General features: G+C 39.5%; 1 protein-coding gene across 2 annotated transcripts; it reads left to right on the top strand.

Moving 5' to 3' along the window:
* Positions 1-14,218: 14,218 nt before the first annotated feature.
* Positions 14,219-26,963, top strand: LOC594776 (protein maelstrom homolog). Of its 2 annotated transcripts, XM_030978390.1 has the most exons (11): positions 14,219-14,504; positions 16,177-16,290; positions 18,028-18,112; positions 19,457-19,645; positions 20,180-20,310; positions 20,967-21,021; positions 21,558-21,702; positions 22,009-22,077; positions 23,252-23,483; positions 26,042-26,097; positions 26,881-26,963. In XM_030978390.1, the coding sequence occupies exons 1-10, from the start codon at positions 14,370-14,372 to the stop codon at positions 26,063-26,065; spliced, it is 1,179 nt and encodes a 392-aa protein (XP_030834250.1). In that variant the 5' UTR covers positions 14,219-14,369; the 3' UTR covers positions 26,066-26,097; positions 26,881-26,963. The 2 variants fall into 2 exon arrangements, with proteins under 2 accessions (XP_030834250.1, XP_030834251.1); XM_030978391.1 differs by lacking the exons at positions 23,252-23,483; positions 26,042-26,097; positions 26,881-26,963 and adding an exon at positions 22,919-22,967.
* Positions 26,964-27,272: the final 309 nt, after the last annotated feature.

Below are 27,272 nucleotides of genomic sequence, written 5' to 3'. Positions count from 1 at the left end.
AGAGAGAGAGAGAGAGAGAAGGAAGGAAAATAAGGGAAAGGGAAAGAAGAGACAAAGGGAAAGGAAAAAAGAAGAAGAAAAAGGGGAAAGAAGAAGATCGGGGGGGGGGGCGAAAGGGCTTTGCCTCCCAGGCTGTTGCCCCCCCCCAGCAAAAAGAAAGAGAGAAGGAAGAGAAGGGAAAGAAAAAAGGGAAAAGACGAGATAAAGGGAAGAAAAGAAAAGAAGGAAGATATCAGTTGCAGTTTACCCGCCAACAAGTTGGAGATTGGGGGGGGGGGGGCAAATGGCCCTTGTCCCCCCCCCCTTCTACAGCAAACTTAAAAGAGAGAGAAAAGAAGAGAAGGGGAAGGGTAAAAAAAGAAAGGTACGGAGATCAATTGTGATTTTTTCCCACCAACGCGGTGTGGATCGGGGGCGAAAGGCCTTCGCCTGCCCTCCCCTGGCCCCTCAGCAAACAAAAAGAGAGAGAGAGAGAGAAAGAAGGAAAAGAAGCGAAAGGGAAAGAAGAGAGAAGAGGAAAGGAAGAAGAAAAGAAAAAGGGGTCCGACAGGGCCTTGCCGCCCATGCTGTTGCCTCCCCCCCCCCGCAAAACAAGAGAGAAGGAAGGAAAGGGAAAGAAACAAGAGAAGAAAAGAAAAGAAGGGATATCAGTTGCAATTTTCCTGCAAACAAGATGTGGATCGCGGAGAAAGGCCTTTCCCTCTGCCTCCCTCAGCAAACTTAAATGAGAGAGAGAGAGAGCGAAGTAAGGGAAGGGAAAGGGGGGGGGGGGGAGAGGAAGAAGAAAGGTAGGGGAGATCAGTTGCAATTTGTCCCAATTTGTACCCCTACCCCCCCCCCCCCCCTCAGCAAAGAGAGAGAGAGAGAGAGAGAGAGAAGGAGAAGGGAGGTGAAAGGGAAAGAGGAGAGAAAGGGACAGGAAACAAAGATGAAGAAAAGAAAAGGAATTAAGGAAGATCAGTTGCGATTTTCATTGGTTCTTCTATCATCATTGTACAACTATCATTGTACAAATGTATTTATAACATTTATTTATTCCTGTTTGATAACAAAAATATGAATATAAACTCACAACAGCAACAAAATTGAATGTAGAAGGAAACTATCTTGCTGGGAGCAAGAAGCGCAAAAATGATCATGCATTTGCATGAACATGTAAGTGTATCATTAATATCATTCATATTGTTTAATTACATCTTGTGAAATAGTATGCATTCAAGCTTTTGGGATTTTTCGTTGGTGTATTTGTATGAAATAAAGCATTTTGAGCTTGTAATGCACATGTTGCAATTTCAGGTGCAACTTAGCGTTCAAATATGGGTTACGCACGGCCAGGCATTAGTGTAGGAAATCTTCAAATGTTAATCAGGTATATGACTAAATTACTTGTCTGTTGCCTAACGAAAAAAATTATATCTAGTCAGGCCTGAATTGAGTCGCAAAACAATCATTGTGTTAAAAGGAAAAAAACATATTTGATGACATTCGAAATTCCCAAATAACCAATACGATTGGAGAGCGAGTACTCGTTTTGTTTTTCTTCAAAAATTACTCAACTATAAATAGCTGGCCCGGATACTTGAGCCTCTCACAAAACGCAAGTATAGGCCTGATTTGTCGTCAGGGGCGTCGCTAGACCTTTTTCAGTGGGGGGGGGGGGGGGTGGTATAGAGGCCAACGATTACCGACAAAACAAGCCACCAATTACCTACAAAATTAAATGTCCCAATATCTACAAATGTAACCCTATAAACCCGAGGCCAAAGGCTAAATTGTTATGCGCAAATGGTCATTTTCGTCGACGACATAAATATACAAATTATTTCGTCAACTTAGTAAGCATCATAGCTATATATTTTAATGCAGGCGCGTAGGTAGGATCTTATTTAAGGGAGGGGCGGTATTGGGCAAGCGAATCACTTAAAAAGCACGCAAAGCGCTCCCTAGGTGGGGTAGGGGTGGGTGAAAGGCCTCCCGCGCGAAGCGCGGTAGCTTAGACGTTTCATTAAATTATTATGAAAAGAAGACGATTTGTTGTACCGTTCTCGACTCTTAATCCTTGTCTGAATTCAGTTTTCCCGTCCCACGCGAAGCGCGGAAGCATGGGTGTCGATCCCGGGGGGGATGGGGGGGGGGGGATATATCCCCCCCCCAATATTTCAGGTGGGGGGATGGCCTGTACAATCATCCCCCCCAATAATTCACCATCAAAAAAAAAAAAATGAAGAGAAAAATTAAGGATGAGAGCCCGATGAGAGTAGTTAATGGTTATTACTCGCAAGATGATCATCAATATACACATTTTGCTATCTCATTTTCATAATACATACATATATACGAAGTAAATAAGACAACCGTATATGAGACAAGAATAAATTGAATTCTCGCTCATACGGCTTCATCAGGAATTGATGAATTTATTCAATTGTTCAATCAACAGCATCATAGAAATGCAGTGCGCCAAATGCAAAGACGCAGCGTGAAGGCAACGAGCTAAATGTTAAGCGCGAAGCGCAAAAGTAGCAATCTGCAATGCACATCAGACAATCCTGGACAGTGTTAACATAGATGAACTCTGTGACGATTTCGTGATGAGATCGGAGACAAGGAGAAAGATTTTCGGACATTAGTATGACTTATAAAATAGTTCTCTAGTTGTTGTGTTGTTTCCGTTCACCCTTTTTAAAATTCACGTCATTGTATCTTTATTTTTGTTTTTTTCACTCATTTTATTTCCTGATATTTCCTAAAACATTTTTCATTTTTGGAGAAAGATTATTATGTCACAACTTATTTGTAACACAAATTATTTTCAGTGGGGAAACTGAATTCAGACAAGGATTAATATAGAGAACAGTACAACGAAGCGTCTTCTTTTACAAATAATTTAATGAAACGTGAAAGCTTCCGCGCTTCAGGCGAAAATGAATACAGACAAGGATTAAGAGTAATAATTTATTGAAACGTTAAAGCTTTAGGGGGGAAACTGCATTCATGAAGGACACGATACAACAAATCGTCTTCTTTCACTAATGTGAAAGCTTCCGCGCTTCGCGCAGGAATGGGCGAAAATGAATTCAGACAAGGATTAAGAGTCGAGAATGGTACATAGGATCTTCTTCTTTCTTTAATCATCTAATGAAACATCAGAGCTTCCGCGCTATGCGCGGGGAAGGGGGAATTTGATTCAAACATTAAGGATTAAGAGTCGAGAATGGTACATCGAATCGTCTTCTTTCTTTAATAATCTGATGAAACGTCAGAGCTTCCGCGCTACGCGCGGAGGAAGGGGAACTTGAATCAAACAAGGATTAAGAGTCGAGAACGGTCCAACGAATCGTCTTCTTTCTCTAATAATTTAGTGAAACGTCAAAGCTTCCGCGCTTCGCGCGGGGGGGGGGGGAGACTCCCCCTCCCTGCACGCAACCCCCTAGGGACCGCGCTTCGCGTGCTCACTACCGCCCCCTAAAATGAAATCCTGGCTACGCGCTTGGGAGGGGTGCAACTTGCCACACGCTTCTACCTCTTGATTGCTTTGATCCATTGCCGAAAATATTTTGGCACCTATCATCCCCCCCCCCCCCCAAACCACGGATACAAATCGACACCCTTGCGCGGAAGCTTAGACGTTTCATTAAATTATTATAGAAAGAAGACGATTTGTTGTATACCGTTCTCTATACTCTTAACCCTAAGTGTCTGAATTCAGTTTTCCCCCTCTCGCGCGAAGCGCGGGAGCTTCGACGTTTCATTAAATTATTAGAAAAAGAAGACGATTCATTGTACCGACTCTATATCATTGTGTGAATTTTCAAAAATGTTTCTTTGTCCGATAAAGAGTCACAGTTCGAAGGGGGAAAAATTGCTGGCCGACCGACATAAAAAAAAAATCCCACCGGCTTCAACCTCACACCCCCCCCCTTTTGCGACGCCCCTGAATGTAGGGTGGCCTGAGCTGGTAGGCGTGGTTCTAAACTTACAGAGACACTTCGATAAAGACACCCTTATTTCATGATTGCGTGTGTTGAATTGCCCTGGGCTTTACAACTTTAAACCTCCAGGGTTTATTTTGCATAAATAGGTATTTACATGTTCATTTATATAATAAAAGGAAATAATGAATATTCAATTATCATAGGTAGCAAATAAAGGATGACTAACAGAGGAATGACAACAAACAGATAGGAGAGGATGATCAAGCATAATGATGTGCACCAATCTATAAATGTGAATTACTAAGTAGCCTGTTCACACTACAGCTCTACAGTAACAAAGCATTTGTAGCCTTAATTTTAAGCAGTTGAAGAAATTAATAAAAGTAGGCCTACTTGAAGAAATCGTTAAATTGTAAGATATTCAGTTCATTTTTATTAAGTAAGACAAAGTACTAGGTGTTAAAATAACACACATTTAACACCTTTGGAAAAAAATAATACCCCAGGAACGTGAAAAACAAAACTTTTATTGTAATGCCTATAAACGGACATATTTAAAAACTGAAATGTGGCACCACCCAAAAAATATACTTCTGAGATCCTCCTTTGTCTTTAATTTGCACCTGTAAATAAATTCTTTGTTCCTCGTCTATGTCATCGCGGCGAAAAATTTCAGACTTTTCTTCTTTTGAGGTGCACATGCAGCCTCAGACAAATGTGCCAAAGAAGTTTTGTCTTCTTGTGTTCCTGGAAACAAAGTTTTGGGCAATATTTTTCAAGTCCAGTTTATCTGTACGAGATTTATATATGAGTAATATTAAGCTTTGGTTGAGCTTTCTTTGGGTCATTGTACTTATCAGATAAGTTTTGATCCCTTTCAAGACAGAGAATGTTCTCTCGCAAGTTGCCGTTGTAACCGGGATGGTAAGGTAAATGAGAAGAAGAATGTGTACCTCTGAGAATGATCTCTTATAGATTGGACTGTTGTAAAAAATCTCACAGATTGTTTTAATGTATTTGATACGTTTCCTCTCATCGTTGTTGTTGTTGTTGGTAAATGTTTTGTAGCGTTCATTCATATTGAATATATACGCCATAAATATCTTCAATTTTATAAGAAAATCAGTTATAGTCTTTATTAGAAAAATGAGAATAAAGATTTGTAATGAAATAATTAATTAATAAGTAACGCAATTTATTGGGAGTCTCTGGATGGTTTTCAACTTCGTGTTTCTGCTTTTTTAAAGTTTAATCTGGTCAGCCCGGTTTCGGTTGCATGGAACCTAGCTTTGCTCGATTTGAAACAGGCTCTCATCGTCATACACGTCTTGGAGGTTTGTTAGCTGCCGAGTTAATGCTACAAAGTCAATATCTCCGGCATACACTTCCCTCAACTCATCAGCACGAACAAAATATTGGGGAGGGGGGGGGGGAGGGCTCATGATAACCGAGCCCGGCCGAAATATTGGGGGGGGGGGGGGGCTCATTGATATCTGAGCCCCCCAATATATATATATATTTTTTTTTTTTGGGGGGGGGGGCTGTGCCCCCAAGCACCCCCCGGTTCCTAAGCCTATGTACAGGTCAATGAAGTCTACTTTTTGAAACTTAAAGGGATTGGGTGACTTTGTCTCAGGTTCTGAAACAAAATCCTGGAATGATAGTTAGGGCTAGTTCTGATCGGAAAACGACCCAAATATCGGAGTATGGCTAGCTGCCCCAGGGCCTTGTCCTATATACGGATCAGGGAAAAAATACTTTAAAAATTTCGGGGGCTACTTGTATGACTTTCGGGGGCTTTTTTTGGCATTTCGAGGGCTGATTCACCCCGAGCCCCCGTGTATTTTCCCCTGATACGGATAAGTGAGCGCCTTGATCGGTCCATTACTAACTCGTGTTTTTAGCCCTTCTTTCTTTTCTTTTTCCTTTCCTTTCTTTTTCTTTCCTTTCCTTTTTTTTTTCAAAGAGGGGGGGGGGGGCGGGTCCGTCGCCCCCCGTATGTCCGCGCCTGAGTGACACCCACATAAACTAACCTTATTTATTACCGAACAAAAATAAAGAAAGAGCCCCTCGACACCATAGGTCTAAGTAATCAGCCAGTTGCTACCCCCCCCCCCCACCAAAATAAACTTTAAAAGTGATTTTTTTTTCTAATTTGATGCCAGTGATTTACAGATGCTGCTGAAACGGTCTAATTTTCCGGGATTTTTCCACACTTTTTAGTAAATTATACTTTTTATGCGTTTGTGGGAGAATGACAAATTTCAAAATTTACAGTCAGGCAAGAAATGTGCTTATTTACTATTTAGAGGCCTACTACGGCGGGCTTGGGGCTCAAGCCCCCCCCCCCCACCCCACACACACACTTTTGAAAAAGTATATTAAAGAGAATTAAATAAAAAGAAATAGAAAAGAAAGTATGCTCATGTGACCGTAATTAAATGCCCATACCCCTGTGCTTCCGGGGGCTCTGCCCCCTGGACCCCACCTTGGGACCTAAGGCTGGCCCCTGGATGCTAATCTGACCTTAATTTTAAAGCCTAAAACCCCTGCGCTTCCGGGGACTCCGCCCCTTGGACTCACTACTAGTATATACTCGTGATACAGGCCCAGCTCCAATAGTCCGTGGGCCAGAGGGGGCTACCGAGCCCCCCCCCCCTATGATCCTACTTTTTGGGTGTCACTTTGTTCATTGTGATCCATAATATCAGAAAAAAGACGTTCCCAAGAAAAAAACTCATTTGGACACTGTTTTTTTGCTCCTTATTTGAAGATATGTAAAAATGTCAGTTTTTCGTGTTTTGCACACTTTCTTAGGGTTTGTGAATTATGTGCTATACATTTTACCCTGTTTCTCAGCAGATATAACTCTAATCTCCGCCAAATGTATAAACAATCTTCATAAACTATACAACAATAGGTAGACGAAATTATTTTATTTTATTTTATTGTCTTCGATTATTAATGACGTCATAAATTTGCATATATTTTGATATGCAAATTTCTGTCTCAAAACCTGTCAAAATCACCTGAAAGTTGTATTTTGTCTGCTATTATCATGAAATAAGTTTTCAAACCCCCTAATTTGGTGTAAAATTATTCATTGATATGTTATCTGATGTTTCCTGCAAAAAAACTTAGTCAACTCATGTAGATAAATGTTTTTTCCCCATTATTTTGTATGTCAACATATCAGTTTTCCGTGTATTGTACATTTTCTTAGGGTTTGTGAATTATGTGCTTACACTTTACCCTGTTTCTCAGCAGATATAAGTCTAACATCCATCAAATTAATAAACAATCTTTGTAAATCATACAACAACAGGTAGACAAAATAATTTTTATCTATTTTATTGTCTTCAATTATTAATGACGTCATCAATTTGCATATATTTAATATGCAAATTTCTGTCTCAAAACCTGTCAAAATCACCTAACAATGGTATTTTGTCTGCTTTTATCATGAAATAAGTTTTCTAGCCACCTAATTTGGTGTAATATTATTCATTGATATGTTATCTGATGTTTCCCGCAAAAAAATCAGTATCAGTCAACTCGTATGCGCATCCCCCCCCCCCCCCGCTTATTACAACTAGTACATTCTGTATATACAGTGCGTCCCAGAAAAAACGAAACCGAGAAGTATCGATGTTTTATCATAACTTAATCACAACCATAATTAATGAATGATACATATTTGGAAAGCTTAGAGTCTCCTCTTTCAGTTGATGCTACTCACGTCATGCATATTTCACGCATGAGTGATTAAAAGCAATTTGAAGGAAGGAAACCAAAAAGTAATTTGGCGGGCGGTATCTGAATTTCAAAGAAAAATTCAAATTTCTAGAAAGTTGAGTTTCTGCCCTTTCATATGACACCTCAATCAGGAAAAATGAGCGAGGAATGACAAAGTTCTGTTTGTTTAAAGTAGTGCTTGCATTTCCATAATTTTAACAAACGAATTCGTTTTCACTGGGTCCCTGCCGTAGCAAAAAGCAGATTTGACAAAAGACTTAACTCCGTTTCGTTGACAATCAGCCATGCATGAAGACTCTCGTCTACGGCTGATTGTCAACGAAATGGAGTTAAGTCTTTTGTTAATTTCGTTTATTGATACGGCAGGCAGCCAGTGAAAACGAATTCGTTTAATAAAATTATGGAAATGCAAGCACTACTTTAAACAAACAGAACTTTGTCATTCCTCGCTCATTTTTCCTGATTGAGGTGTCATATAAAAGGGCAGAAACTCAACTTTCTAGAAATGTGAATTTTTCTTCGAAATTCAGATACCGCCTGCCAAATGTCTTTTTGGTTTCCTTCCTTCAAAATGCTTTTAATCACTCATGCGTAAAATATGCATTATCTGAGTAGCATCACATGAAAGAGGAGACTCTAAGCTTTCCAAATATGTATCATTCATTAATTATAGTTGTGATTAAGTTATGATAGAACATCGATACTTCTCGGTTTCGTTTTTTCTGGGACGCACTGTATAATGTACATTTAATCCAGGTTGGATAGCAACTACAGTCCACGAATCTTCAAGTCCTGCCAGAAGTTTGACAAATTGTTTTGTTGCGTTGCTGCAACAGTTTGATTGGCTTGACTTTGCCGGTTCCTTTAAAGGCGCTTGTGGAGTCACAGCCTGAGAAAGCATGTAGTCCAAGGAGTGCTGGGCAAAATTAGTGACATCTTTGAGCCGCTGCTTGTTGCCTCTCCCTGTATGGAAGAGTAATGTAATGTTTGAAGTGAGATGAGCGTAATGAAGCAATATACAAAATATATCGCTGTTTGTGCTTTTGATCTGCACATGATCACAACCTTGCTCCTTTCCCGTATTGGCAGTAAAGGATCGCGCGTGAATCTGTTTCTTCTTGGGTTGAGTTGAGAGATGGAATCTCAGAACACAGTGTCTCTCTCCCATTCTGAGAAGTGAGCAGTTGGGCTTCTCCTTCTTTGATGAATATCATCTTTTCCCATACAGCCTCTTAGCCCGGCTCTTAGCCATGTCGTGCTTACTCCAGACATCCAGAAAAACTTTAATAAGTTGTTTCTTATTCTCATCATTCGTTAGGAACTGCTTCCAGTCAGATGGTCTTTTGGTCTTGCCTCCTTTAATCATCATCTTCTCTGCACACCCACGCCGTGTCCGTTCACTTGACTTCACAGAGTCTGGCTTGTACATGTCTGTGCTGAAGATGACATCGCATTTGGACAACACTCCATTGTGAATTCTGATGCAAATATCGTGGAAGTATGCAGGCATCTCTTTTAGGTAGTAGAAAACAGCATTACCATCTTCCACTACCAAGGAATTGCCAGTGGTTGGAGGTTGTGAGTTCTCTACATCCTTCCGGAGATAGTGTAGGCCCTTAACTGTATCTGTCTTAGCAAAGAAGTTGTTCCAATGTTCCAATTGAGTAGAACAGGGATCAAAGAATTCCCGTAGAACAAGTTGGCTGTCTGAACTGTGTGCCTTTACCATCAGCTGGATAGCAATGTCCCCTTGTTGCTTGTACTCTTTTACTTTTCGTTGGGATGTTTTAAGCGTGAATTTCTTTTTTGTTTCTGCCATGGTTTGAGCTTCAGTTTCTTGATGGGGTCAGAGAACGATGTCTTTTTCTCTAATCGCTCTTTGATGAACATCTCTTTCTGGTCTTTCCCTGTGGTAATTGCATGCATGATATCTTTCTCAACCTTAGCTGGAACGCAGGCACCGGAAGAAAAAACATACAATCCATTCTTGCCATCAACATCAACATGATTGAGGAAGCTTTTTACATCATCTATGGCCTTTTTTTTTAATACACATCCCTCACTTTTCCTCATCTGAGTTGGTTGTTGATCTCTGTGTTTATTTCCACGGTGAGCATCAAACGTCATATCTGCATATGTTCGGGCCCACCTCTGATATACACTGTAGTTCTCAACTATGCCAGAGACACCGACACCACTACTACCCCCACCGCTAGATTTGCCATGCTTCAGGATTATCTCCTCAATTTTCTTGTCGACAGCACATCGGTTCCCTGAAATGAGCGACCTGGCAACACTTATTGCACCTCTTTCGAGCAATGTCATGGCACCAGGATGTGAATCTTCAATGTTTACAGATATCGGGAGTAATTGTGACCAGGTCAGGCATAAGGAAGAGCTTTGAAGCTCTCATATGACTCTATCAACGCCATCAGATCTGCATTAGCCACAACCAATTTTCTTGTCGACAGCACATCGGTTCCCTGAAATGAGCGACCTGGCAACACTTATTGCACCTCTTTCGAGCAATGTCATGGCACCAGGATGTGAATCTTCAATGTTTACAGATATCGGGAGTAATTGTGACCAGGTCAGGCATAAGGAAGAGCTTTGAAGCTCTCATATGACTCTATCAACGCCATCAGATCTGCATTAGCCACAACCAATTTTCTTTTCGACAGCACATCGGTTTCCTGAAATGAGCGACCTGGCAACACTTATTGCACCTCTTTCGAGCAATGTCATGGCACCAGGATGTGAATCTTCAATGTTTACAGATATCGGGAGTAATTGTGACCAGGTCAGGCATAAGGAAGAGCTTTGAAGCTCTCATATGACTCTATCAACGCCATCAGATCTGCATTAGCCACAACCAATTTTCTTGTCGACAGCACATCGGTTCCCTGAAATGAGCGACCTGGCAACACTTATTGCACCTCTTTCGAGCAATGTCATGGCACCAGGATGTGAATCTTCAATGTTTACAGATATCGGGAGTAATTGTGACCAGGTCAGGCATAAGGAAGAGCTTTGAAGCTCTCATATGACTCTATCAACGCTTTCAGATCTGCATTAGCCACAACCTCAGCAAGCCTCTCCTTTGTTGGTGATCGAATTAGCTCTTGGAAGATATTCTTTGATTCCTCAGCTATACCAACAAGTGCATCATCTTTTCCAGTCATTGACAGGAACTCATAAAAAAGGAGCCGTTCTAAGCACTCCACCATTGTCTTGTGACAATGCAGACTCCTGTCACAGTTCTTTCTTGCTATGACGTCTTTCATAGACCCAGAAGACATGAGACTAGCTTCCAAGAGGATATCTTTAAGTCCGGATCCTTCCATTTTCTTTCCAAGCATCTTGGAGTATGCACAAATCAAATGGAAAATGCCAATCAACAAAATGTGTTTCTTGTAATTTTATGGATGACTCCAAATGAGAGAAAATGCCTTCATGCACACGCTCAATTCAAATGTTGTTATGACATAGTCTTGGCCAACCTCGTGGATTGCTTCTTCTGCAGCTCTCGGGCACTCTTGGATTGTATCGAATTCTGTTATTGGATATTTTATAACAGGATAGTAATCTATGGTCGTCACATTTGAAGGCACCTCGCATGTTACTGAGACAAATCCAGTCCAACCTGGAAGCTCTTGACCTGTCTCTCCACTACTTTTCCGGACAAGCATCCACGCAATATCATTTCTGGCACATTGTTTGAATGCTTTAAATCGGTTGACATAGCAAGGTGGAAGAGGACCTTCATGTTTAATAGTCAAGGAACGTTCTTTGGTTCATGTACGTGCTTCTGAGGGTACTGTGCTATTTGAAGATTCAACTGTCTCATTGTTAGAAATCTCCTGCAGCATAATCCCATGGGCTGTGTGGACAGAGCCAGAACCACTTAAGATTGAAATGTATTGGTCGAAATCGTCAACGTCTGAATGGAAGACTGATGGCTCCACGGGATGGCGGACTACCTGTCTAGATAGAATACCAAAAGTCTACTGTAGTGCTTGTGCTATGGCAGATTCAAGCTCAAGTGAAAATGAATAGCTTTCTGAAAGAACAAGGCGATTCATGAATGTGATCAATATTATTGAGCACTGCGTAAGAGATGTCTCAGAGTCATCCATATCAGAATATGCTTGGACATTTTCCACTTTCCATTTGTGGCTGCCCTACATATATCTTGACCAAGAGATATGACAAATCTAGTCACTCTTTGTGATGGTCGAGACGGATTTCCACTCAACATTAATGGTTCAGAAACTTCTCTAGCTCAGTGGGAATCTGGTCATCTATATAGACAATGGCTTCTGCGGTTGAGGGCCAGGTATTTCATCACCTACAATTTAATCTACATATCCTGGCAAATGCTTTCTTGTGGGCTACTTCAATTGTTCTCTGTTTAGCTACTTCATTGTACTTGTCACTTCTCCATTAATCTGGTTCTTAGTTCGCCACATATTTCTTCCGACAGTTCTTGTGATATCTTGCTTCTGCAGCAAACAGATCAACTTCCATGATTCTCAAAAGTAGGTCTTCATCACCAACTCTCTTCGCAACATCTACAACATTTTGCCACCCACCAACATCAAACATTGGTGACTTTCTGTTGTCCAAGAGCTTTTCACTTTGATTGATTTTGGGCCTTCCTTTTTACAAAAGATACAATCAGAATTGAAGATGACTTCATCAATTGACGATTTGGGTGGACGGGATGTTGAAGGTTCTGTGGCATCAGATACGATCTCTGACAGTCGATTGAGATTCTTGGTAAAAAGTTGGTAGCACTCCCGATGATAACCATGCACATCTGAAATGTCTTCAAGAATGAGGATGCATGCTTCTTCCATTGCTACTTGTGTCAAGTTAGTTGAAATTCGTGAAATTGTACCCCGTATACGTTTGATCATTCATTTGTATAAACAACAAAACTATATTATAGCATATAATGGGATTAATGACCAACTGCTGAATAAGTTGGCTTTGTCTGATCCCCCCCCCCCCTCTTCGGGCTGATGTTGTATGTGGTAATATACTGTATTTTATTTAGTTTGATGTACTGCTTGTTGAGCTTTTGTTTTTTTAAACAGGAACTTTAATTGAATGTACATTATATATACAGAATGTATTAATCGTAATATGCGGGGGGGGGGGGACAAAATTTGCGGGAAACATCAGATAACATATCAATGAATAATAATACACCAAATTAGGGGGCTAGAAAACTTATTTCACGATAAGAGCAGACAAAAAACAACTTTCAGGTGATTTTGACAGGTTTTGAGACAGAAATTTGCATATAAAATATATGCAAATTGATGATGTCATTAATAATTGAAGACAATAACATAAATTAAAATAATTTTGTCTACCTGTTGTTGTATGATTTACAAAGATTGTTTATTAATTTGATGGAGGTTAGACTTATATCTGCTGGGAAACAGGGTAAAGTGTAAGCACATAATTCACAAACCCTAAGAAAATGTACAATACACGGAAAACTGATATGTTGACATACAAAATAATGGGGAAAAAACAATGTCTACATGAGTTGACTGAATTTTTTTTGCAGGAAATATCAGATAACATATCAATGAATAATTTTACACCAAATTAGGGGGTTTGAAAACTTATTTCATGATAATAGCAGACAAAATACAACTTTCAGGTGATTTTGACAGGTTTTGAGACAGAAATTTGCATGTCAAAATATATGCAAATTTGTGACGTCATTAATAATTGAAGACAATAAAATAAAATAAAATAATTTGTTCTACCTATTGTTGTATAGTTTACAAAGATTATTTATAAATTTGGTGGAGATTAGAATGTTATCTGCTGAGAAACAGGGTAAAATGTAAGCACATAATTCACAAACCCTAAGAAAGTGTGCAAAACACGAAAAACTGACATTTATACATAATCTTCAAATAAGGAGCAAAAAAACAGTGTCTAAATGAGTTTTTTTCTTGGGAACGTCTTTTTTCTGATATTATGGACCCCAATGAACAAAGTGACACCCAAAAAGTAGGATCATAGGGGGGGGGGGGTGCACGGTAGCCCCCTCTGGCCCACGGACTAATGGAGCTGGGCCTGTATCACGAGTATATACTAGTAGTGAGTTGGTTGATGTTCGAAGCCACGTACAAAAGTATAATCGATTACAACAGTTGTGGGGCCGATATCACGAGTATGCCTTCATAAAATAAAGGTTTTAAAGAAAATATTCACTTCTACTTTCAAAAGGACTGGCCCATTTGCTTTAAAAAAATTGTAGAGTTATTATTATGTAATTTCTAGAAAAAATGTCAACCACATCATTTACAATGAGTCTAAATACATTGATTTGCCGAGTTGCTTCCTTTTATCAAATATACACGTAAAACAATGGGGGGACAAAATGTGCGGATAGCAAACCGCACGGATCGTCCCTCGGACGATCCGTGCGAGTCACGGACGATCCGTGCGAGCAGAAAACCCGCATATTATGTCCGACGGACAAACGAAACTGGTAGGACAAACGGCGCGGTCACACCGGCTAACTCGCACCATATGCATGCAGCACATTCATCAGAAAAGTTGACAGTCCTGCAAACTCGCTACTCGAGGGTTATCAATTGTAAATCAGATTTTTAAGTTACTGTCTGTTTACCAACACTCTTTAGCAAGATGCCGCCGAAGAAGAAGAAGCAGCAACATAATGGATTTTCATTGTTCATGCTAGAAAAACAGGAAGAAATGCGTCTGAAAGGACGCAAAGTCTCAATGCAGGACATGGTCCCGATTGCGCATCCAGAGTGGAAAGTGAGTATGAAAGAAAGGTGGTCATGCATGCATCGCGATCGGGCCGGGGTCGGGCTAATTCAGCACTGCAGTCTGTACATGTTGCGCGTCGAGCGCGAGGGTATCTCGCATCTCGTTCTCGCAGCGATCAGTTTTCAAATTCAAGAGCTGAACCATATGTTGATTTATAAACCTTCCTCGAAAGAGTCGAAATAGCCATGGTTTTCAAGTTTCCAGAATATCATCACTTGAAGTTTTTTAACATTAGCCTGCACTAGATTTCTAGTATTAAAGTAAAATTTAGTTGATATTTGCAAATGCCTAAATTTATTTAATAGAAAATGTCTTTGAACTGAGTTTGACTTTGGACAAAATAAAAAAAAATTGTCATTTCTCAAAACTTGAATCGCTAGTCTACATACCAGTGGGATTCTAAAATTGGCTAAAACGGTAATGTCAGTCACTCACTGTGAGGTAGTGCTGGACAAATCACTCATTTGGCGTGATTTGTTCCAACAACAACAAAAAGACAACAAATTTCAAAATATTTAAAAACTAAATTCAAGGAATAAACTTAAGGTCTAGGTGGATATAGACCCTATTATTGAATATTTGTTTGTTTGTACGGCCCTTGCGTCTCTGAGAAAGTACAGGCCGGAGAGTTGACCTGAACATGGTCTTTGTCACAAGTGACTGACAATGCACACACCAAATACACCCTTTCACGGTTACAAGTTCAACGCTCATGCGCTGACATTGCCGCGCATCTGAAAACATTGATGACGCAATGTTTACGTGCAAATTAAAATGGCGGCCTTAAAGATAAACTTTAGTACTGGTAAAAAAAAAAAAATTAATTCTCACAGAATCAAACGAAACTTACACTGAATGTTCAAGATTACAAATAAATGACATGTGCCAAACAATTTTGGAAGAAAATGTATACTGGCTGAGTAATTAGCATATATAAAGACAAGGAAATCAAGGTAGTACTAGCCCCGACACCATGTGTGTTGTCCCATATATAGCTTTCTGTGTTACTTTACCAAGACTCGGTCAAATTTATTATGATTTTGATGACTCCAGAACCTTGCAGTGCACACCAATACTTACATGCTACATGATCAACTGTTTCTGATCCTTTCAACACCATTTCTTTCACAATGCAATCGCATGACCAGTACTAAAGTTTATCTTTAACCATGAAAGGTTGTAATGCCCATTTGACATTTTGAGATTTGAGTACATTCTGCGAAGACTGTGATGATGATCTCACAAATGAACAAAGATTTGATTGCCCTACCAGCCAGGCAATGTCACCAGGGCCAGGTTGGGCCTCTGCTAACGTTGAGCCTCAGTGTAGTCCCCTTTATGATAAATTTGTAGGATTTTACACTGTACTGTCCTCCCATGCCTAGATTTAATGACCAAAATACACTCTCCCTTGATATTGTTTTTAGAGGTAACCCGATGATGTCCTGAAAAAGTAGACGGCTAGAGAGAAAAACCTAATGACGATGTCGAGCCTTAGGCCAAGTTGGGGTAGGCCCACCCATCTTTAGAAGCTAAATTATAACATTTGTAGGATTATACTGATTTAGTGCTGGTATGCCTAGATAATGTAATGATAATCATAACATAAAAAATAATAAAAACATGCAATGTAATATTCCTTGATTTTGTTGTTTTTCAGAGCTTACCTGCTGAAGTCCAGAAAGGGTATACAGCTAGAGCAAAAGAGAAGAAATTTGGCCAAGGAACCTCAGGTTATGAAGGGAAGTTAGATTGTACAGGACAGCTCGTTACAGTAAGTTTCCATTCCTTCTTTTTTCAGATCGTGTTTGGTCTGCTTAGATCAGAGTCATCATTCATCAGATCAAAATAATCATTTAATTTCCTCTGTAAAACAACACATACAAAGATCAGTGACAAATTATTATGGTAAATAAAAGAGGTGGGACCAAGCTGCAGGATCATAAAAAGCACAAGAGGTCAAAGAAATTACCCCTGAATACTGAGATGCCAACCAGTACGATTAAATCGTTTTTAGTACGATAATAAGAGTGAAATACGATATTATATGATATCACCTATTAAAATACGATTTTTCCAACAAAAAAACAAAAACAAAACAACATTTAAAAAAAAATTAAAACCCCATAAAAACTGCAGAATCGCATAGAAACATGTACAAGTAAAACCCCCCCCCCCCAACCCCGACAAAAACTTTGCTTACAATTTCTCATTAAATTTCAATGAAAGAGCAAACATTTTACTTGACCGTACTTACCAGTAAAACATTTTTCTGAAGTTTTACTGGCCTGGGGCCGATGAGCCAGTGGTAGTGTCGAGTTTTCGTGAAAATCTGATTTTTTTTAGGACACTCAGTCTGTTTTTTTGTGTCAAGAGGCTGGTATCTCTGTGAATATACTTGCATATAACATTATAATGAAAAGTATCGTAGATCATCAGGGAATAATTTTCCTCAAATTTTTTGATTAGCAATTTCAGCCGATGGATAAATATTTCAAATGAAATTCTGTACATTTCTATGGAAGAAAACTGCTACACAAAAGATATTTTGTATAGCAGTCATGCAAAAATGCATAGCAAATTGCGATGCGATACCAGGAAAATTATTCCCTGATCATTGACACACAAAGAAGAGAGGGAGGAAACTTTGATCACAATTCAGTTTTCAATGGGAAATCAACCCTAAGAACTATATTAACATTATTATTGACGCTACCACCTACAACTTTGATCTGGAGCCTACGGGAATGAAAACTAAGCCTCTGACAGACGAAGCCTCGAGGACCTTCAGACAAATTTTTGGAGGGTTCCCTAGACAGTCAGCCCCCACCAGACCAACAAGGGCCCTTTGGCAAATTCACTGGACCAGTCCAAATTAAATAGTGTTATTTTCATGCAAGCAAGCTTGAAAAGTAGCCCCCAAATTGTTAAAATAACCTTTTCCCTGTTTTGGGCTGTCAATGCACTGAGATAGACTCGTTTATGGAAATGCACCTGAATTGATACACTGATCATTCAAATATGCAGGTGTACCTACAGCATTCCATACATGCACTGTAAGTATGAATTGCGCAATAACCATCTTGTGTTTACATGTCATGGCTTGGAGATTGTGAAATTTTCTTCATAGAATGGTTCCTCATTTCCGGATTTGGTAACAATTTAACAATCCATATTGCGCAATGACATGGTATGCAATTTACATTAAACAAAATGTAGAACAATGAGTTCTGCAAAGCTCTAGAGGAGTTATGATACCCCTATGAATTACAGGGAAACTTCAGTGTGGCGTGTGATATGCCGTGACCGGCAACCCAGATGCCAAAGACCCAATAAAAGAGACCATGCAGTACTGTGTACTGGTTACACTGAAGCAAGCAAGCGGGGTTCAATCTGCAATTTAATACAGAACAAACAATAATAAGCCATCTTGCATAAACTGACTGAACCATTTACATTTATATGTCATACATGTAGTCTAAGATATATTTGTTTCTCTTGTATTTGTTAGAATCGTTTTTCAGTGGTTGAATACTTGGAGAAGAGAAGACGAACAGAGTCTGCTGCCCTCAAAGATTCCTGGTCTACGGGTCAAGGTAATTAAAAACACAAGGTTAATCCTAGTTCTTCTGATTGATGGCAGTACATCCCTAGGTGTGCAGCTCATGGTATTTCAATGCATTGTTTAACAATGTTACATGCAAATCTGAGATGCACGGCCCTATGTGTTATCTGTGTCTGTGATATGGTGTAATATTGAAGCCCTAAAAAAATTGCGCTTCAAAATGATCATGAAGTGGCTCAAAATGATCAAGAAGTGTCCCCAAAATGTAAAAATCTTTGAGTGACCATTTTTACCATTCATTTTCCCCAATAGACTGTAGTGTTATGATACTGTTAGGAAAACGCAAACTTTGAATTCGATTTTCAATCACAAATATCTTGATAATCAGACAGGCGATTGGCTTGTGAAAGTCATGGGGTTCCTGACTGACCTAAAGGTTTGATTGCAGCATGAGCTAAATCAAGGATTTTGTTTAAGAATCTGAGACGATAATATTTTTAGGGTTAGCAGATTGGTAAAAACTGATTATTATTTCACTAGAAACATACCTCAGATCTAAGCTGCTCAAAGAAGAGCCGTAAAAGGACTGTCAAAACTGTTTTCCTGGACAAGTGTTTTTTTGTGTGCAGTAATACAAGTTGTAGTAGTGTAAAACGCTTTAATAGAGATGATATTTCATATTAAAGAGAAGGTTGAGTTCTGGGAAGAGGTGACAAATAATTTGTGAGCATTTCATTATTATTATGCAAGTGTGGAAGAACATCAGATTAAAAATGTGCCCTAAAAAGCATGGCTTTTCAAATGCCATAATATTCTAAATATGGCATGTAACAGCATAAAAATCAGGACAGATTTTTATTCCACATGTTCGTGTAGTCCCACATACATCTTTCTGGATGTGTACAGTGCTTGTAACTTTACCAAGACTGGGCTAAATTTCTTATCATTTTGATGATTCCAGAACCTTGCAGTACACACCAATACGCTAGATGATCAACCTTTTCTGATCGATTCCACACTGTTTCTTCCACAATGCAATCATATGACCGGGGGGGGGGGGGGGGGGGGGGGTTCACAAAGATCCTAAGTTGAACTTAAGCTCTAATTTGGGCTTAAAAATTATGAAGAGCCATTTGTAGCCTTGAAAAAAGATATATTAAAAAGCGGAAAATCAAGTATTTTAGACTTTTTTTATAAATTCCACATCAAGAACATGAAATCTCCTTGATAATAGATACATGTAAGTTCAAGATCTTTGTGAAACACCCCCCTTGACTCAAATTTATCTTTAAGCGCTACATAAATTCAGATGTATTACTACAACCATTGTAGTACATTTGTCTTTTTTATGTCTCTTCTTCTTCCCCCCATGCAGACATCACCCATCATAGATTCTACATGATAGCCGTCAAGACGTTATGTCAGCTTCCTGATGACACGTACCTACCATGTGAGTTAGCTTGTGTGGAGTACACCATGAGTGCAGGTATCACCAAACGGTTCCACTGCTTCCCGGCTCCAGGCAAGCTGCCCCTAGGATGTAGATACTTGTGTAAAAGGCAAGGTAAGATATCAACTTTGTCATCAGGTCGACTCTTTATTATATTGTCCACCAAATATGAATAGAAGAGATGGAGGAGGAAGAGGGGAAAGGGGAGGGGAGGGGAAGAGATGGAGGAGGAGGGGGGGGGAGGGGGAGGGGGAGGGGGAGGAGGGGGAGGAGGAGGAGGAGGAGGAGGAGGAGGAGGAGGAGGAGGAGGAGGAAACCAACAATTCAAAGAAGCATGAAGGAAGAGGAGTAGAGCCTTGTCTTATGTTCTTGTGTACCGCATAAACATTAGGTCCCCAAACTCCCCATGCACTGTCAAAGATCTTCAGGAAATATCACCCCAGATGTAGCTATGGTGACTGTTGGGTACATGCAAAGCATTTAAAAGAATTCCCCCCCCCCCCCCCACATTTGTAGTTCTAAGGGGTTCGAGGCAACCTTGTCAAAGGACTTAATTGATGGGACTGGGATTCAAACCCATACCTTATGGTTAACAGCTCAGAGTCTTATCCACTTGACCATATATCAACCTTGTTGTATTTCCTACAGGTGAAGATGTGCACAAGATACCTGCAGAATGGTTTGATCAGTACAATCATAACTATAAAGAGATCTGGACTGACCTGATCGCGTTCATAAACCCTCAGAGACAGCACGTCATGCCAGCATTATTCTGTGAGGTGAGTATATATATATATATATATATAGAGAGAGAGAGAGAGAGAGAGAGAGGGGGGGGGGGGGGACTTCCCCCTTTCAGAAATGTACAGATATCAAGTCATTCCACTTCTCCTTTTTGAGGTGAAAGTATTTCTGTATGGTTCTGGAAATATTCATGTACATGTAAACAGAGATAGCTAGAGAGAGAGAGAGAGAGAGAGAGAAAGAACAAAACAAAATTTAAAAAATATATTGAGGTAAAGAAAGAACCAGAAGGGACTTGTGTAAATAGGAAGTCGATTATTTCTTGTTGTGGGTGGGTGCCCGTTCATATATACAGTAACAACTCGATTTTTCATACCCCATGTAAATTTGATATTTTTGTTTGTTCTGCTTTCTGTTACTCAAGAATAGAAGGTGAACTGGTAGAATTAGGGCCTTTGTTCATGTTTATCGGTAGTCCTTTGTATAGATGTAAGCTTTAACACATCACATTCTCAAGGAACATAAACCAGGACGAATACATTTTTCACAAACTTAATAAATTACTAAACTTGGCAAGAGTATGAACAATTTAGTAGCAAACTGTGTAAAGTGCTCCTAAAATCTTAAAAACTTGGTAAGGGTATGTTTTCCATTGAGCAGTAGTTTTGTTTTCCTTGATCTCTCCATGTAGCTGCGATGCAGGGAGGAGGTTGAATACACCCTGGAGTGGCTGGCCAGGAATGCCGGTAAGTGTGTCTAGTTAAATGTTAGGTTTCCTGGGAAATTTTGTATTTGTTGTGAAGAAGTTTTTGACCTGCACCCAGTAGATAAAGATCACAAGTCAAAATTACAAATTAAAATTTAAATACAAAAATACCAGGAAAAAAAAGAAAACATAAAAGGAAAGGAGTAACCTGAAATGGTTCTCATGAGATAAAATAATAGCTTTTACTTGTTTAGTTAACCCTTACTGTACTGGGCTATTTTGAGCACCTCACTGACTGGGGGGGGGGGGGGGGGGGGGGGGGGGGCTGCCAACTAGTACGGATTTCCTGTAATTGGTACGGAAATTAACAATCATTACAGATTTTTTGTTGTTGGCGTAAATATGATTTATCGTAGCGAGTGCAGTGCAGTATGGCGGTATTCTCTTATTTAGAAGCCAATTTTTCATAGAAAACTGATGTGTTGTCATGACCTGATAATCAATATTTAGCAACTTTGTGTGAGTAAAATCACCAACATTTTTTATTGGTCATTCTCCTTGTTTTCTTGTCTTTAGGTATGTCACACAGCCTGAGGAAGGTGTATGAGACAGAGCTCTTGATCCTGGAACTCTTCAGGAATGCAGGAGAGATTGTTCCGTCTAGGGGCCAGGTCTCATCTCTACTGGCTTCATCTGCTTGGGATTACATCTGGGATACAAGGTAAGGAGGAGGATGGTGGTGGTGGTGGTGGTGGTGGTGGTGGTGGTGGTGGTGGTGGTGGTGGTGGTGGTGGTGGTGGTGAGGGTGATGGTGGTGGTGGTGGTGGTGATGATGATGATGATGATGTTGATGATGATGATGAAGATGATGTTTGTGGGGATGATGGTCATTTAATCAGCAATTCGATGTATGTTGTAATCTTGTTGCTACTTGTGTTAGTGATGCTAAGTGCTTAATGGAGATGATGTATGTTGGTGATGGACTTTAATATGACTTCTTCGTACATGTTTACTATTTTACCATCAGGTGTGCATATCATGAAGAAACTGAAGTAACTCTTGAAAACTGTGCCTTAGGGACTTGCAATAAATACTGGTGAGTAACATCAATATTGTTTCTCCTTCATTCTTATTTCCCTACAGGTTTGTTAATGGTATCAATTTCAGTAGAGCTGTGCAACTTCTCAACAATATTTTATGAAATTTTCCTTGAAGTTGTATTGCCAGTTTGATTAGCTTGAAATCTGACTGTCAGTCTGTAGGTTTCATCATGAATATGATACATGGTGCATGCCTGCTCTAGCTATCAGATGTGCATACCATGACGAAACTGAAGTAACTCTTGAAAACTGTGCCGTAGGGACTTGCAATAAATACAAACCTGCTTTAGTGACCACCTGTCTACAAAGACCACATTTTTGTTTCCCTTGAAAATGGTTTCTCATTGAATACATGTACTAAAGGAACCTGTCTACAAAGACCACTTTTGTGTGTTTCCCTTGGGCTGTCGCTATAGACAGGTTTGACTGTAGTAAGATACTAGATATTTAAAAGGTGATTTTGATAACCAGATGTGGCTTTTTTGTTAAAGCTCAAGTTTATTGTCTCTTGGCTTCATAACTAAATGATAATAATAATATGCCCATTAACATAGCTCAGCTACTCTACAAATATATTGTACTGTGCTTCATATAAAGTATCATTACCCAACCTTTAGCTGAGCTGCCTGCCATGATAAGATGCTCACGTGTTCAAAGAATTTATTCCTACCGGGTGCCGGTACCCATTAACTTCACCTGGGTGGAGAGTGGCAAATGTAGATTAATATCTTGCCTAAAGGACATTATTGCTGTGGCCAGACTTGAACTGCAGACCATGTGATACACAGTCAGTAATAAGTCTTTAGTTCATGAATTGAAATCTGTTTGTCTATGTAGCTACTGCCTGAGTGAGGCTGTATGTGCAAGGTAAAATGTAGATGAATTTCTGTCGTAATGACATCAGTGGAGTGACACGGACTCGAGCCACAGTCTGATGATATTCTTTAAAGCCCATCTGCACTAGTTTAGCCAAAGGGATTAGACCTTCCTGCAAGGTCACTGGCAGGTGGTTATCTCATCAAATCAGCTCTCAATTAACATAAGAAAAAGGGGATCATGGGGGACCAACAGGCACAGATTAGGCATTGTTTGCTATATAGAGGGCGCAAGTAGCTATAAGTAGGGTAGTGGGGCTTTAAATCATGAATTGGAATCTGTTTGTCTATGTAGCTACTGCCTGAGTGATGCCGTCTGCGCACGGTACAACGTAGAGCTGACACCCAACCATATACCTGAAGCAGAGACTCCCGACGCAATCGTCTATCCCGCCCAGCAGAGAGAGATCAGACCACAGGGTCAACGTACACCACCTAGGGGTAACTCCAGGGGGCAGAGCTATACACCACCCAGGATGAAAGATAATGATGAGGATGAGAGACGAGATGTCAACACTGCTAGAGAGGTAGGTATTCAAATTGTTTATTATTAATATACAGGCAAAGTTATCTATAAAGGTCACCCAAGAAAAACACAAAAAGTGTCTACAAATGACTTCAAAATTCTGCAGCCCGCCTATTAACATTCACTAAGAAATCTGATTCAATATCACCAATTCTCCGTTCTCTCCATTGGTTGCCAGTTGACAAAAGGATTATTTTTAAAATTATGTTACTGGTTCATCATTCAGTTTATTCTCTTTCTTCCCCTACATACCTGAGCAACTCTGTTTCAAAATACAACCCCACACGAAGTCTTCGCTCCTCATCAGACACACTATTAGTTAATACACCCAGAATAAAACTTGCTTGGGGGGATCGGGCTTTCTCTGCAATGGGTCCAAAACTCTGGAATAAGCTCCCTCTACAAATACGCCAACTGTCGTCAACAGAAACATTCAAATTACAACTGAAAACTTATTTGTTTCTTTCGTTGTAAATATTTTAATTTACCATGTCTAGGAGAATTTTGAATTTTGTTTTTCGGTTTATTGTTGTTTTTCTTTCTTATGTCTGTTACATGTCCTTTTCTCTAAGCGCCATGAGCACCGAAAGGTGGACCTGTGCGCTATACAAGTAGCCACTATTATTATAGTATTAATGACTGCTTTGAGAGAAATAGTTGTTTTTATACGCTCAAGGGAAGGTTAGAATTGTGCTATTGCCCCGAGGCGTGCCGAGGGCAATAGCCCAATTGTAACCTTCCCGAGACAAATAAAAACAACTATTTCTCGAATATTAAAGCAGTCATTAATACTTTTATATGCCGAAAAACAAAAGAGTCAACTAATGACACCACCTTGGCCTTTCTCTAGTTTATCTGCACGGTTGTCTTTTATGAGTGTATCTTTGAGAGTAGACTAGATCTAGATTCTAGTCTAAGCAAGATATTTTTACAATTTTGGGGGTGGGCCGGCCCTGTGGGGAGTAGAGAGAAGAACCTGCGCTTTCATATGACACCTCACTTATTGAGTATCACCTTCAGGATCACAACAGATAAGGTTTGAATCTCGATTTGAAAAAAAAAACTTGACTTTTTTTGCATGATCGAGCAATGCACGTAGACTGCATAGAGACTGCATTGCGTGTAATCTCTATGGGAAGAATGTAGCACACAACATCGGGTGCGCGATCAGACACCCTGACAACTAACTCCAGGAGCTTCCCGGAGTTACCTGACAACTAGATCTATTTTCGTCTACGTCTATGCTGGTACTCCATTTTCAAACGAACATGTTTATGGATAATTTCACGTACCCTTTTTGTTGTTCTTGCTGTCAGCGAGTCTTGCATTTGATAAGTTGAAATCTTGGGACAGTTTCTTTAGCCTTTTGTCTTGCTTGGAATTGTCTTGTCTTGTATGAAAATACTGACCAATTCTTCGCACATGTACGGTATCCTCGATCGCTCAGACCATTTTTTAACATGTAAACCTATGGGGTAACCATGGAGACTGACCTATTTTCCCAATAACCATGGTTATTGGGATTTTGAACTGTTTTAACCATGGTTACTGGGAATTTTCGGGAACAGTTAAAGTTTATGAATGCAATTTCGACCAATCAGATGGCTGGATTTCTTATGTGAGGTATATAATATTTATTATTATTATTACTGGAGACAGGTGGCCTTTCTAGACCTGACTTATACAGTCCAACCTGTCTTAGCCGCTACCTTTCAATATTGGCCACCTGTCTACAGCAGCCTCTTTTCGTGTTTCCCTTGGGTGGCCTTAAAGGGATTGTTTAACAATGTTAAATCTGAGATACACAGTCCTACATGTTACCAGTGTCTGTGATATGGTGTAATATTGAAGCCCTAAAAAAAATTGCACTTCAAGATGATCAAGAAGTGCCTCAAAAAAGTAAAAATCTTTGAGTGACCAGTTTTACCACACTCGTTTTCCCCAATAGACTGTAGTGTTATGAAAACCGTTCAGCGAACGGTTTTCAAAATTTGTAATTCCAATCATTAATATCTTGATAATCAGACAGGCGTTCCTGACTGACCTAAAGGTTTATAATTATCATTGCAGCATGAGCTAAATCAAGGATTATTTCTAAAGGATCTAAGACAAAGTTACCGGATCCCTTTAATAGACATGTTCGCCTAAATTTCCTCCTAGAGGTAGGCACTATAGTTGACCACTATAGACAGGTGGCCTTTATGGACAGTTGGGGGCTAACACATATTTTACTGCATAAATAAATATGTATTGGTTTTTAAAGACTGACCCGGTATCTGCTGAAAGGGTCAGTTTACAAAGTAGAAATAAGATATGCTGTTTACAAATTTACTTTTAGTTTTAGATAAGCATTACAATTCTATGATGTGTGGGACACTATGTTGATGATGGTATCAAGACTGATTCTTGTATAGAACTTAGACTGGTCACCACATGACACCTGCTCTTTTGCCCATATTCTCAAAAGTCATCTAATTTTAGCTAGGTTCAATCCCCTCTACATGTATGTTGCTCTTTCTCTCACTTTTTCATTTTGAATTTGCTGTATTGATTTTATAGGCTCAGCGTTATGGCGTCATATGAAGACAAACCGTTGCGTCAGCCATCAACTATAGGTATGTTTATTTAGTACGAAAACAGAATTTCTCATTCAGTTAGTAGTTTTACTTACTACACTTTTGTATATTTACCTGTCATAGTTTTGATTCTTGCTTTATTTATGATTTGATACACTTTCTAAGAATCAACTCTGAGGCATTTGTAATATTCTGGCTCATCACCCAATGAAGTGTATCGACCAAACATAATACTATTGGCTATTCCACAAGATATCAAATCAACTTTGATTTCACGAAACCCTTTCAGATCATTCATAGCCTTCACAAAATTGTCTTATCTTTCATTTTGAATAAAGATAGATGTTGCCAGTTAGTGATATAGAATTGAAGGAAGAGTAGGAATATTGTATGTTAAAGTTTTGGAAACACCCCCCCTCTCAAAAAATGAAATGGAACCTCTTATTACCAATCATGTGAAAGTATATGTTTTGAGTATGTGATGATACAAATTTTGCTGGGAAACCGCCTACTCATTGAAATATTTGGTAAATTATTATATCTATCCGGATTGGATAGATATTGCGTAGTCCCATATACATCTTTCTGTGTACAGTTCTTGTAACTTTACCAAGACTGGGGCAAATTTCTTATCAATTCCACAACGTTTCTTTCACAATGCAATCGCATGACCAGAACTGGTCTATTCCTTTAAAGCAAGTATTTGTTCTCACTGCTAATGTTGCTGAAGATGAAACTGATTAATTCGCTATTACTGTTGTATGTTTGTTGGTAAACTTCTAGTCACTGTGTTATTTTTATATTCGCCTTCTTTTATTCCAGGTATAGCTCACGTAGTGTCACAACCCAAGCCTAACATTCCTGAGCCTATGAATAACGATGACATGGAAGGTGCTGCAGGTAAGGATCAATATCATGTAAAGGCGTGAATAGATTCATGGCAAGTGGATGTACATCTTCATCATCATCATTGTTTTCATCACCATCACCATCATCATCACTATCATCACCATTACCATCACTATCATCATCATTACCATCACTATCATCATCATTACCATCACTATCATCATCATTACCATCACTATCATCATCATTACCATCATCGTCATCATTACCATCACTATCATCATCATTACCATCACTTTCATCATCATTACCATCACTATCATCATCATTACCATCACCATCACCATCATCATCATCACTATCAT

The sequence above is a fragment of the Strongylocentrotus purpuratus genome, unplaced genomic scaffold, assembly GCF_000002235.5.
Source record: "Strongylocentrotus purpuratus isolate Spur 01 unplaced genomic scaffold, Spur_5.0 spur5_scaffold_1, whole genome shotgun sequence".
NCBI lineage: Eukaryota > Metazoa > Echinodermata > Echinoidea > Camarodonta > Strongylocentrotidae > Strongylocentrotus > Strongylocentrotus purpuratus.
Note: the sequence above shows the minus strand (reverse complement) of the source record. Positions and strands in the feature narration are given on the sequence as shown.